The following is a 14802-nucleotide window of genomic DNA, read 5'->3' as shown; positions in this document are numbered from 1 at the left end:
CCCCCTCCCCCACTCTGTCTTCAGGCCTCGTGTTTATTTCCTGCCCTCTGTGACCACCGTTGTTAAAATTCATACTGCACTTCTTCCACCCCAGCAGGATTCTCTCATTTTGCCCTTAATAGTTGAAAATTAGAGGTTAGTTAATGCAGCTTTAAGCCAAAGGCTTTATTTACAGTATGCAACTAGTTATAAATCACAAAGCTATGCAGTAACATGTTTTCAGGTGCTTTAGCTAACTACAGTAGCTTACTAACACACAGCTAACTTGTCCCTTCATCAACTGGCTTTCAGAGTATGATGCATTGCACTCTGTCTCTATGGCTCAGCGTGTGTGTTCTTTTAGGCTGAGGAGTTGTGCTTTGTGCATATGTTTGTACCTTTAGGTCATTAGGGTAATGGTGTGTCCACGCTAGCAGCATAGCAGCAAACAAATCTCCGGTTCCTACAAAAACGGCATCCACTTTGGGAACTTCCATTCGAACTCTCTCTGTTGTCCTGCTGCCATCTGGACGAACTGAACAGCAGAACACACACGTTAAATGTCAACCTTGCAAACATACAGCCCCCCCCAGACATCACCTACCGTGACGTTGGCTGCCCAAACACACAAGGAAGCGGTCTCCCAGTCTGGGGGGCAGGTCAGAGGAGGTGATGACCACTGTGTCTGGGCCCATAGCATGGAGAAGATCCATTACCTACATACAGACAGAGGGTGAGATACCGGGGCACGTACTGAGTCAGTATAAAGCAATAAATCATCATGTAGTGCAACACACCAGGGATTAGATAGTAGCTGGTTTCTTACCTCTACAGCATCTTTCTCTGTGCTAATGTTTTTCCCTGTCAATAATCTAAAACACAAGCACAGAAATGGCCATTATGTCAGCAGCACTGAAACTTCATTAAACAAAACATAGAAATTCCACATCATGTCTTAAAAATGTCACGTAGGCAGCACAATATCTGACAAGACACTGAAACATAGAAATAACCTTTGTTCTGATTCTGCAGGCCTATGGAAACACCACTAGGTGGAGCAACATGAAGCTGGATCTGAGGTGACACGCAGATCTACAACTGGGGCTTAATATTAGCAGCCATTTATCAATGTAAGCCATAAAAATGTGGAAAACTCCTTTTGTCTGCCTGTTTCTCAATGGGGATCATCAAAATCTAACAACATATACTAGTATCAGAAGGAGACTTAAAACAACTTGTTTCACCTTGCTTTGTGCACCAGTAGGTCCATCTTTACAAACTCACGTAGGTAGCATGGTGGCGCGTTATTTAAATTGTTACACAACATCCCAAGATTTCCAAACACACCAAATATATAAAGCTGGAGAAATGTGCATATACTACATTTCCATTTAATACAACTGTGCAGTTCATGATTCCTCCTAATTAAAGCATTAGTTAGCTTTGCTATTCTACAGTGTTAAACCATTTCTACATACAAGATATTCTAATAAAGCATGAAGAAAAATCTTTAAAACAAGGTAAAGTAAGGGAGACATGAGGCAGAGCTAAGGTGTATTCTCTGTGACCACACAATGGAGGTATTAGATAACAACATGAGTGCCATTACATAAAGATGTGTTGCACAAATGCTCAGCTATTCCCACAGTTACAAACTCACTGAGGGGTAAAGGATTCAAAGGAATATCATGTTAGATTTAAGTGAATAAAAGTTAAATGCTTGTACTTACTCAGCCTCAAACTGGTTAGGAGTAATAATGTCAGCAACAGGGACCACCTTGTTCTTATAGACTGGATAAAGATTCTGAGGAACGTACTGTAAAATGAGACACACAGGTTAAAGTCATAACACAATGAAAACACACATCGGGTGCCTAAAGCAAAGGTTACACACACCTGACAAATGCAGGACTTTTCATTCATGTCTGTTTTCATGGTTTTAAATTGTGAGCTCTGACAGACAGAATGATGATGATGATCTTAATCCCTGAGTGACTCACTGTGTTATGTAGCTGTGTCAGATCATAAAAAAACCCATCTGTCACTGAGAAATGAGCCCTGTAACACACTACCAGAACACTGACACATATTATAGACAACACACACAAACACTAGAACCCTCCCACACACATTAAAACCACATGAACTCATGGTAAAAATCTACCCAGTAACAAACTGCACATACAGGACATATAAAGCTGCCAGTAATCTCACCATAGATCCATGATCACCGAGGACAGGGTCACATACTGAAATGACAAAAACACACTGAGTGAGACGACCAACACAAACCTGTTGAGCTCCAACAATCACCATATTACATAAATACTGCAGGCAGGAAGCATGAAACTGGATTTGGAGGTGTCAACACACTGAAGTCTGCACATAGACAATCAGTTTAAAAGTCTACATTCTCTTAACAAAAGCAAAGGCCCTGCTCCAGGCTGTAATGTTCACTATATATATATATATCTATATCTAAGTGTCATTACATCCTGTGCAGTATTGGAGAGACCCTATTGTAACTCTAGGTCATGATGCTGTAGGTACTTCCTGTATGCTCTCGCACAGCTGGCCACAGTGGACAACATGACGTTGGATTTGATTTTCAAGCAGCAAAGAACTCAAGCCGGCATTATTTCATTTTTTTAACCACAGTACAGTTGCTTCAGAAAGTATTCAGAATAGTTTTTGCCAATAAAGGCTGTCAATCTAGCTGCTAGACATAGTAAAAATATTTCAATATCAGTGCCAAAGCAGTAGTCTTTACACACTATGTTAAATAATCTTGGTTTAAATTAAGAATGACCTAATGAAAAACATCAAGTAAATAAGACTAAGGATTTGGTATCCAGTGGCACAGCTACGGCGCATGAATCAGGTCTGTAACATGACCACAGACGTGTTCACAGACTTCTGAGCTTCTTACTCTTACTCTCTTCCTCCATCAATGCTATGCTACTGCCCTCTCCAATAGAAAACCATATGAGAGCATGTCCACAAATATCTGGCAACCTCTTACAGACACAAAGCAGTACAGTATATTACAACACAGCACTTTTTGTCCACAAGTACTTACATAAACACAAACCCATTATGCAGGTCAACCCTCTGGATGCTTCACTATATCCACTACACAACACAGTATCTATAGGCCAAGCTGCAACAGCCTCGATTTGAGTGAAACTGTTTGAGATGAAAATCCTCCAGAGTAGAAAATAAAAAATGTCCTGAGACTTGTCCACAATAAAAACTTACTCTTCTATGGAAAGTCTACACGTTTCATCATGGGCGACACTTTCTCAGTGCGATTTTACTCATATTAAAGCTCCACTAATGAATATTTGACATTAACAGTAGATTACATAACTATGTGCAATGCCACAGAGCTCACTGGAAGTGAGAGAATTACTAGCAGCTCTACAGTTTTTAGCTCACAGCAAAGTCCTTGCTCATCAACCCTGTTTCCAGCAGCAGCAGGATGATGTTTCACCCTAAACCTACTGTACGCTACGTGCTCGACAAACCCAACAGCACACAAACAGCATTAGCAAGCGGTGAACATAATGGAGCACCTTGCAGCTAAAGAGCCAGATGAATGAACAGAGCTTTAAAAGTGAAGACGGCTGGTTGGTGGTCGAACACCACAGTTTTGGTTACTGACAGGTCACGCACCACGAAGCTCTCTAAACATCTAGCATTTATAGCAGTGGCGTCATAAAGTCAGCATTTTTTCTTGGGCATATCTTTGTTGGAAAACAGATGATTTCTAACATAAGTTAAATCCATGTGGTTATGAGCTCAGTACTTACCATACACCAGGCTGGGGTTGGCTCTCTTTAGCTCCTGGACAATGTCCACCACCATCTCTAAGAAGGATGTGTCTCTGGTATACCCTGAATACATCACCAAATAATGGACAGATACAAACATTATTATAGACATTATTTTCAAAACTTTGTAAGTCTTTTGTTTGTTTTACCATTAAACTGTGAAGCAGCTCTGGTGTGGTGCAGGTAACCGTATGCCACATAACTCAAACATTACTGACAAAAGGCCACTCAGATGTGCTTAGATTCATCAGCAGTGTATGAGAATGTAATATTTGCTGATTAGGCAGGGGATATGCACTTCAGTGCAGTCAGCTTAATGCCAAGTTTTGTTATATACAAAGTTTAGTTACACAAAAATGCTTTTATGGTTGTGCTGTCCGGTTTGGCATGACAAAATATGCACACAAATCCTGAAGCAGAGAAATATAAGTAAAATAAAATGAACCTCAGGATGATCTGTGAATCTCACCATAATAACAACAAACTAATGTAACTGCACAACCATAGTAGTCCAGTTGCTGATGTTGTACTTTTGAGTAGGAAGGCAAAAAACAGGGTATTCACCTGTTAAAACGTAGTCATAGTGATGCACGTTGTTCAGTTTGATTCCTTCATAAAGAACATGGAGCTCATCTGCTGTCAGCACCTGGCCTTTCCAATGAGAATAACCTGCACAGAGGAGATTTATAGTGTTTACTGAGCTGCTGACTGTTAAAAATAGAAACACTGTATGTGCCCATTATCCTCACTACACTGTAGATGCTGACACACACACATTACAACCACTGTGTCATTTTAACAACTTTTCTATAAGCCTCAAAACGTTTTCATTTGGTTCTCTACTCTGTTGGGGTGGGGGGGGTGGGGGGGCAGATTTCCTATTTGACTGTAAAGCCTCTTAAAGCCAATTAGTGATACTGGGCTATAGAAATACAAACTTGAACTTCAATGAGCTATGCACAAAAGAAGGAAATGTTTTTGCAGTACGGCTCAGACCAAAGAAAACAAAGGGTTTATGAACTGAATTCAAAGAGATTCTCAAGAAACACACACACACACACACAGAGCAGCAGCCGGTCTCAGTGCAGCCTGCAGCCACAGTATCTGGTCAGACGGGGACAGAGGTGAGGCTGCGTGAGGACAAGGACAAAAACCTCCCTACTAACAAACACACCTATATTATGTGTGATGGGCTGTATTTCTACACAGTGTGAGTACTTGTATATCTGGGTATTCATGTATTTGGTACTGCATGTACTGGTATGTGACGTAAATGCCAATGCAAGCATGCGCTGTTGCACGTCCGTCATGACATGTTTGCTGCAGGCTGATGATGTCGCAGCTCCAGGTGAGTCACAGCAAGGTCACGTGGTGGGGGATTCTGGTTGCTAAGCAACAAGTCAGGCGAAAGCCAAAGGGGCTAAGAAAGAGAGATGAGCAGTCAGAGCGGAGGGGATAAGAGCTGCTTCTGTCGTCATCACTCGCTGCTGACGTCTGCTGCTGCTACGTACCGTCGCCCCCTCCTCTCTGTTCGTCACCGTTTCATTTCTGTCCTGTCTCACTCCATCTCTATTAACCTTGTGTGTCCCACTCGCTCCCTCTCAGATACAAATGCCTTCTTCAATATGTCAGACCAAATTACACTCTCTCCTTGAAGAAATTGCTAATGCTAGTTTCCAATAAACAAGATCTGATTAAACCAGCACTACAGGCTCAGGCATCATTATGCTCAGGTCACTCAAACCAACACAGTTTACACCATAGATATGAAGATGTTTTTGCCATTGATCATCGTTTTCTTGACGTTGTCCTCAGCTGTTTGTTTACTCTGTACATGCGTTAATAACAGTAATCATGAAACCGATGATTAGGACAGTTGCTCTTACATGTAGTTCTGGTGTCTTAAAGATATAAACTGAACTTGGATTCAGCTGGGAACTCAAGGGAATCCTGTCTGAGACAGACAGGAGCACTGCAAGAAACAGACACAACCCTATAATTTTATATCAGCTTTCACTGCAACACAGTCCAATGCTATCGGCAAAGATGCTGCACCGGCCAAACAATGGTGGTTTGTAACACAACCCCATGTTTTTACATGGAGATCACAGACACTTGGTTAACTGACCAGGACTGTGTCCAGTGTTATCCAAGATGGCATTTCTTCATAAAGTCATTTCCCATTTCCATACAAACTCCAAAATGAAGTCACATAAGCCTCATGCAGCCAGTCAACCTCCTGAAAAACTACCATTGTTAACTGAAGACATTCTGTAAGTAGTAACAGGACATGTGGGAGCCAAACCTAATGAAACACTGAGACATGCAAATAAAAAAAACCTGACCTGAGAAAGAATCCTGAGCCAACTTTAAGCAACCATGATGCAGAAACAAAGGGTAACGATTGCTAGGCAAAGCCTCTGTGCTTTTTTTAGTTTGACAATTAAGGGGTCGGTTACATAAAATCAAAATAATCAGTCTGTACCATGCAACAGTGGAAAAGGACAAAAACAAAGACATCTGTACAGGCCTATAACAGTGTTTTACTAGTTTCCCAAAAAGTGCAGCCACTGGCAACTAATTACATGTTTAGAAGAGGGTGGGACTCCTGTAATGGGCCAAACACACCTGCAACAACCAAAGGTTACAATTATTCTGCAGCTGGAAGTAACGTTTTCTTCCTTTATAAAATATTTACGAACAGGGAAAAGTGCATTTCATCCAAGTCAATTTGCTCTTTATGGTGACAGGAAACTGGCAAGTGCCTCATTGACTACACTTATTAACCAGCCAACAGATATAAAGCAGGAGAGGAGCTTTAAATGACTCATCAACTAAGCAGACAAGGTAACCAACCAGCTGCAAGGAGGTATTCCAACTGTCACAAACTGAGTTTTGAACATCTACTGTGAAGCAACAGCTACAGGCAGATGTTTGTTTTTACAGCGCTCTGCTGATTCATTCCTCAAGTTTAGTTTGCATGAATAACGTGACCTGCGATCACCCATCAGTGTGAGACAGGGGAAGACCGCAGATTGCTCATTCATGAGACTGGCAGCTAGATCTAAATATTAGGGATAAATATGACACGCAGGAAGGCTACAGACAATCTCTCTCTTTCTCTTCAAGCAGCTGAACACCTTATACTGATTCAACTTGGACTGAACTGTTAAAGCAACAAACCATCATGGTGTGGTTTTTGCTGAAGTCACCAAACATTCCTGCAGTGAAGAACAGCACACAGGTCAACTCCAACATCAGCAGCAATAAATTAGACGTAAACAAAGTCCACTCTCCTCTTTGAGCAAATTTGACATGTAGGTGGAATGTCCCTTTAATTGTTATTATTAATGAGCACAGAGTAAAATGGCATCAGCACTTCAGGTTTTATCAAAACAAATGCAGCAGCATCCGACAGAGAAAATGTGAATGGAGTCTGTGCCCCACAGCGCTGCTCTGGTGTCAGGTCACTGACCTCCTAAAAACCCTGACTCATTCATCTGTGGACTCGTCAGCCTCAGCACAGCCTCTGCTGCGGCAGCAACCATCTCGCTAACACCTCCTCATGACACCAGAGGCAATGACTGACTCACACACACCCACACATGCATGCTCACAAAGAAATATGCTATTTCATCAGTGTTACCTGTATGGTTGGAGAACTGGACGGAGTTGATGGAGTCCACCTCGAACCCTAAGACCTGGAAACAGAAGACACAAAGAAAAAACAGGTTAGGTGTCAGGAAAGATTAAGAGCGACAGCCAAACATTAAGATGATAGTATTTGGGCAGTCAGGCTCTGTGCTTCAACAATCTGAAATCAAACAGTAAATGCTACAGTACATTAAACTGCCAAGATGCAGCGGTTCGCACGTAACTGGACACTGGGCTACTGAAAGGTTTCTTGTGTATCTGTGTGTTGTTTTGTGACACAGTATTGTGTCTCTTTGTGATACTTTTATGTCTCTGTTTTGGTAGTTTTGCGTCCAACATTTTGCATCTCTGCGGTTGTTTTATGTCTCTTTGTGGCAGGTCCTTTTGAATCTCTTGTAGTCGCTCTGTGTTTCTTTGTGGTGGCTCTATTTTACTCCAGCTGTGATGTGAAGATAAAAACTAAATCCTCTCAGTTTAGCTTCAGCTGACATGTGCACCAAACCACAACAGTTACAGAGCAACTCCTGGTGTTCTCCCCTCAGTTTGTCCTTCTCAACAACCTCAGAGAGGGAGAGACAGAGAGAGAGACATACATGTCTCCTCCACGTGCACAGTCAATTGTTATCTAAATGGCTTTATTTAAATTAACTAAATCAGGAAGCAGGCGGAGTGAATGACTTCTTTGTTCTTCTCAAATGCCTGTAACTTTGAGATACAAGATTCTATTTTTCACAAGGGAGAGGCAGAACCTAAATAAACAACAACTGTATGAACACGCCTAAACACAAAGATACAGAGTTTACCATCATGTATAATAAAGAAAAGTAGCTAACTGTCACATTTAAGAAGCTGGACATTTTGTCACTATACACCAATATGAACAGGGTGGACACAATGTTTGAAACACCTTCAATACGAGACTGTTAACTGCACAAACCACAGCCTCACCTTAAATTAATCACCAGGAATCTAAAACAAATTCAACAAAGGATGTATTGCAAGACTCTTCAATGAACCTGCATTTGTTTAGTTCAGGTGGACCACATAAACTAACAGCATTTTTCATGTCTGCCTGTATTACCTTTCCACTTCAACAATCAACAAAATGTAGAATTATACCAAACTTTTGCACACATCTGCTACGTGATTGGTAAGTGATCCTGTAGAGTCTTTCAGCTATTCTTGCTCCATTCATCCAGTAAGCCTCAAGCCACAGAACGACTGCTGACTGGAAAGCTTCCTTCCTCTCCATCATCAGAGCTTCAGGAGGAGATCTCAAAAAAAAAAAGTCAACATTTTGCCTTTTGAAGTAACACTTAATTTTGGTACATTCCCATGCGAGGAAACCCTTCTCACAACAAACAATGACAAGTTTCTTTAATTAACATGCGTCAGTGTGCAGGCTGATCACATCTGAGCCAACACATTGCTATATTTACTGCATCGTGACTTCGCTGGCAGAGTCCTTCAGCTGTGGGTTGGCTCCTGTACCTCCACTGGTAATTTGCACCTTGTTAAACATATGTCTACAGTGCCCAGCCAAAAAACTTCACATATGTGTTGCATCGTTCTCAGCAGCTCTCTGCTTCAAGCTAAATGCTAACATCAGCAACTGTCTGTGTCTCTAAAGGGCATGTTGGACATTAGCATCAGTATCTGAGTGAGCTGCCAGTTGAAAGTTTTATGACTGATCTCTAAAATTACAGCAAACCAGGCAGAATGTCTGTTATGATTCCCACAGTCCAAGGTCACTTCCACATATGCCTTGATTTGTCCAGCCAAAACCCCAAAACATTCAATTCACAATGATTCGGGACAAAGAAAATCAGAAAATCCACTGTTTGGCACTGTTGCTTACAAAAATGACAAACAATTACTTAATCATCAAAATAGTTGCAGCTGATTAATCGATGAATCACTGCAGCTCTAATGCGACCCCAGCCTGATTACACACATTTCAATTTCGCTCAATCTTAATATCTAAAAATTCTTAAACCCCTACTTGTCATTGTGCCAGCATCGTCTTGAATTGTGTTTCTATGTGAATGTTGAATCTATCCAGTCCAGCTCTAAGGCAGCCTGTCTCCATCTTCAGTGACATCACCAGAAGGAATCTAGAGACAGCCAATCAGAGCCCTGCTTCTTCCCACCACCGTCTCCTGTCCCCTGACAGGCCTGAGATCCTCCGTCCTGACAACGCAGTAAGAGGGATGCCCTGCACGGCCACTGACGACATCACCGCCTCATCCCTTATCCTCAACACCAACTAAATCCTGGTTCTTATTCTGAGAACTGAGCACCTCCTTCACTGACCTGTGAGGTTCCTGTTTGTAGGTCTAAATTTAACACACCGACAGGTTTTCTTCCACAAGCATCAGCGGTGCTTCATTCACAAACTGACTGCAACACTAACCAGCCAAACACACTTATAGTACAATCCTGTATGTTAAAATGATCCAGCTAGCATCTATTTATCATAGCATCTACTCTCTGGCTCTGACTGTACATCATCATTAGAGATCAGAGCTGAAATGCTTTGTCAACTTATCAGCAACCTTCTTGATAACCGATTATTCATTTATGTGCATTTTTAAGCTAAACACACAACATTTGACAGTGTGTGCAGATCGGCCACTTCCTCTTAAATTGTGTGCTCTGACAAATGCATTTCATTTTTCGCTATTTTCTAATTATTTGTATTTATTTTTAGACAATAATGATATATTAAAACCATATTTTATTAAAAACACTACCACTTTAGCTTGGATATGAATGTTTATTGTCGCTGGGGTTTCTGCAGTGATGCTTCACCTAATTTCCCACCGACGACAACGTGGAGCTTCAGAAAATTCAACAGCAACTATCTGATAACCTATTAATCAATTCAGTCTTTTCTGTGCAAAAATGCAAAGCGTGTGGTGTTTCTAGCTTCTACAGTGTGAGAGGCTGCTGTGTTTACAAGTGATAGGAAACTGAACCTTTGGTCTGCGGAAAATTATAAAAGTTAGTTGCAGCCCTACACAAAAGAATGTTGATATTAAAGTATATGGGGAAAATGGTACTGGTGTTTCTAAAAAGTCACATGCATCAATTAGTCCTACATAACATTGACACATAGCACTGAACGTCCTTGTAAGCAACAGCAGTCCAGGTTTGGTGCTGGTTACTATTAGTGGCTACTGTAAGCTTTAGTGAGCTGCACTGGTAAATATTATTTTAACATCACTCACACATACAACTTAGGCCTTAATCAGACACAGTGAGCGGCTGCACTGGACCCTGGTGACATGCATCGAAGCCCAGCAGCCATTAGGAGAATACATCCTGGGCCTGCAGCCTAAAAATAGACACTGCACTTTTCACAAGTCTTTGAGGATGATAGGACCGTAGGCCGATACTGGCCTCAGCCTCACTAATGACTGCCACACTGCTGCTCGTGGAAAAGACTCAACTATAACAAACTAAAGCATTAGTTAGTTAACAAAAGCATCATCAACATGTGGCAATTACAGACGCAAAGCAATCAGTGTTATCATCCTGCTGTCAACATCAGGGACCATAAAGGGAGCTCTGTGTCCTTTCACATAACATCAATGGCTTGTTTTCAATGCATTTAGTCTTTTTGGCTTTGGTGTTTTCAATGCATTTAGTCTTTTTGGCTCCTCATTCTGGTAGGTCTGCCTTCTTGTAAAACACACTATAAACTTAGCCTTTGGAGAAGTCCTTTATTACTACTGTTAATGTAGGTAATAACTCAACACCAAAGCCATTAGTTTCTAATATTAGGCTAAAGAAGAAGATACATGTTGAGCTACTTAAAAGCTGTACAAGTGCTTTACAGCCCACAGTGTTATTCAGGTTAATCAAATGATGCCTGCTACACTCCCACGTCTTCACAAGCCTCTGATTAACAAGGAAAAACTGAAAATCATCATCTATTTTCTGAATTCTGCTGGTGGTGAACACCTTGAGCAATCAGTCAGTTTAATGATTATTGAAATTATCCATTAACATAGTGTAAAATGCAAATCAATGCTTGCTGTGGTCACTTGCATCTTACTAATGCACTGTATAACCCACACAATGATGTTTGAGGTGTCCTAATACAGTTTTACTACATCTAGTGAACACAGAATAACGTTGGCATTAATGTTGACCTTCTGCTTAAAACGTCACAGGTTGTTGTTACATGCAAAATTGCAATGAGTAAATTCAGATCGGTAAGAGATTCATAATTCCAGTAGTTTTAGAAGCCGATGACTGCAATTAATGAAACAAGGAAGCTGGATTCACTTTCAGCAAACTATTTTAGGGTGCCAATGCCGTAACAACAACATGCACATGACCAATTATTCTTATGAATTCCAAGCACAATCTGCCAAAATGATCAACTTTCAGAAACCAGCATAGCTGCTATTTTTGCAGTCAAGGAAGAAACATCTATGACAAGCTTGACCACCAATATGTGCTAGTTCGTGAATTTCAAAATGGCAAACAGCTGTGATTAAGTGTCCATCCTGTAGTGCTGACATGCAAGAGGCTGGATTTTTGTCCATTTAGCTGTTCACATACAAGATAATGTAACCATCACAGCTGTCTGCTGCTGTGAGCAAATGATGGTGTGGTGTCTGGTTAACCCTGAGTAAACCTCAAATTTGCCTCTGACCCCTGAGATGATCATTAACCATCTTTTGAAACTGTATACCGTTACAGACAGTACACCTGAGGACTTGCACTGACCTATTAGTCAAAAGCTTCCCCCAGCAACAGTCGTTCATCCAAGTAGGGGTCATTTGATTAACACCAGGAGGCCCATTATGACACATATCTCTAACACCTCTGGCAAACAAACTACTCATTAACAACGTAGAAGTTGCTCTACAAACAGACATTTATCGTTAGTTAATGTATGTTTTCTCGAGATGGATGATAAATCCTCACAAGAATCACTTTGCTCCATTATCGGACACGCTCAATGACAGGTGTTGTGCCACAATTTCCCCTCAGAAATTCATTCATAGCCTAAATGTAATAACAACGTTTATTAAATATACAACCAAAAAGAAATGGCCGTGATATTATCCATATTCTACAGCTTTCGGTGAAATGGGTGGAACTGATTGTGTCGGGAAATAGAATTCTGGTAATAACCACTGTCGCGTTTATTGCTTGACATCTAGCTACGCTATATTAACTTAATACTGTTATTTTAAGCTTTTTACAACCCGCCTAAAAACACCTTCTTTTATGGTCGTTTACACTTCCACAGCAGGAAAGATGCAACTAACCACAAATGAACTAGTCCAGCGACGGTTTCGGTGTCTCACAGACTATTGTTAGCTAAGAATGTACAAACTTTGTAAAATGTAACTGGCATGTATCACTACAAAAATCGGCATTTATGTCAGTCGGGTTGGTCTTGATGGAAAGTTGCGGTCAGGTGGTCTGGGCAAAAGTGACCCAAGCGTGTCAGGGTTGTGTCCGATAACGAGCGTCTCGCCGCTCGTTGTCCGATAATGGGTGTATGTCCTTACCTGTAATGGGAAAGAGGCACTCTTGTTGCCAACATATCCCCGGACTACATGGCTCTGTATGGACAGAACGCGGCATTCCATGGCGGCTCCCGGTCAGCCGAGGAGAGATGTAGATAGTCCCTTGTTTCAACGATATTCACGTCTACACATAACAATACGAAAACGAAATGACAACGCTGCCAGATTGTGAGTAGTAGTTAGCTTGCTAGCTAACCAGCTGTGTAACTCGCAGGATGGCGGTGTGTGTGAGCGCGTGTGGTGGTTGTAACGGGTGATGTGCAGCGTGTGATGGACAGAAAGCGCGTGCAGCCACACACAAACAATGGGAATCAGTGTAGCTGCGGCCGGTAAAGTGGTCTTTGGTGTTGTCGTTAACGTTTAGCTAACGGACAAATCCCATTAAAGTGTCACGAACTGACCACACAACCGAGGTCACGTGCATTTACACCAACAGCGAAGGACAACACACACGAGCACGCACAACACATGTACACTGCTATTCTACGCAGGCACTCTGTGTGACTGCCTAAACAGAATGACGTCATCACAGCGCCAGTGAGCGCATCAACAGCCGGATTTGAATTAATTTGAATAGCAGCTCTATATTGTTCTATTTTATTCTATTCTGTCGTTTTACATAGCCGAATTGTTGTTTCGATTACATTAATTTATTGGTCAGATGCGGCTTTCCCCTATCAAAGTAAAAGTCTAATATAGGATTATTTTTGCTGCTTTAAGAATGAAGTCTGGTGCTGCCCTCAGTGTTTTGTGTGTGTGCATATGTGGATGTGACTCATGGCATCTCTATCACAGAGTCGTGACTGGGGGGAGTTGACTTGGCAAAGACTGGCTCTGTCACCACACAACACAGATAGCACTGATGGAGAGAGACAGTGCATCTAAGGACTAATATGGTGAACAAATGCAGGAAAGTGAGAAATTACAGAAAAAAAATAAGAGTGAGAAGCTGAGATATGATCGAGGTAGACAGAGATAAACGGATCTACAGTGGGTACAGAAAGTATTCAGACCCCCTTAAATTTTTCACTCTTTGTTATATTGCAGCCATATGCTAAAATCATTTAAGTTCATTTTTTTCCTCATTAATGTACACACAGCACCCCATATTGACAGAAAAAACACAGAATGTTTGACATTTTTGCAGATTTATTAAAAAAGAAAAACTGAAATATCACATGGTCATAAGTATTCAGACCCTTTGCTGTGACACTCATATATTTAACTTAGGCTCTGTCCATTTCATCTGATCATCCCTGAGATGGTTCTACACCTTCATTTGAGTCCAACTGTGTTTGATTATACTGATTGGATGTGATTAGGAAAGCCACACACCTGTCTACATAAGACCCTACAGCTCACAGTGCATGTCAGAGCAAATGAGAATCATGAGGTCAAAGGAACTGCCTGAAGAGCTCAGAGACAGAATTGTGGCAAGGCACAGATCTGGCCAAGGTTACAAAAAAAAATTTCTGCTGCACTTAAGGTTCCTAAGAGCACTGAAAAACACCCCCATAGCATGATGCTGCCACCACCATGCTTCACTGTTGGGCCTGTATTGGACAGGTGATGAGCAGTGCCTGGTTTTCTCCACACATACCGCTTAGAATTAAGGCCAAAAAGTTCTTTCTTGGTCTCATCAGACCAGAGAATCTTATTTCTCACCATCTTGGAGTCCTTCAGGTGTTTTTTAGCAAACTCCATGTGGGCTTTCATGTGTCTTGCACTGAGGAGAGGCTTCCGTCGGGGCACTCTGCCCTAAAGCCCCGACTGGTGGAGGGCTG

The 14802-nt window shown here is 41.5% G+C and overlaps 1 protein-coding gene across 2 annotated transcripts in view; it reads right to left on the bottom strand.

The window, feature by feature from the left end:
• The window catches only part of pdxkb (pyridoxal (pyridoxine, vitamin B6) kinase b), a 15844-nt gene extending 2365 nt beyond the window's left edge, over positions 1–13479 (bottom strand). The window contains exons 1-10 of one of the 2 annotated variants that reach the window (XM_020606648.1): positions 13001–13479; positions 7459–7513; positions 4377–4481; positions 3792–3875; positions 2194–2228; positions 1980–1991; positions 1710–1795; positions 806–851; positions 584–695; positions 378–514 (exon numbers count right to left, since the gene is read on the bottom strand). In XM_020606648.1, the coding sequence (XP_020462304.1) occupies positions 378–514; positions 584–695; positions 806–851; positions 1710–1795; positions 1980–1991; positions 2194–2228; positions 3792–3875; positions 4377–4481; positions 7459–7513; positions 13001–13081 (753 nt within the window). In that variant the 5' untranslated portion in view covers positions 13082–13479. The remainder of the gene's footprint in view (positions 1–377; positions 515–583; positions 696–805; positions 852–1709; positions 1796–1979; positions 1992–2193; positions 2229–3791; positions 3876–4376; positions 4482–7458; positions 7514–13000) is intronic. The other variant, XM_020606649.1, reaches the window with a different exon arrangement.
• Positions 13480–14802: the final 1323 nt, after the last annotated feature.

The sequence above is a fragment of the Monopterus albus genome, unplaced genomic scaffold, assembly GCF_001952655.1.
Source record: "Monopterus albus unplaced genomic scaffold, M_albus_1.0 scaffold80.1, whole genome shotgun sequence".
NCBI lineage: Eukaryota > Metazoa > Chordata > Actinopteri > Synbranchiformes > Synbranchidae > Monopterus > Monopterus albus.
Note: the sequence above shows the minus strand (reverse complement) of the source record. Positions and strands in the feature narration are given on the sequence as shown.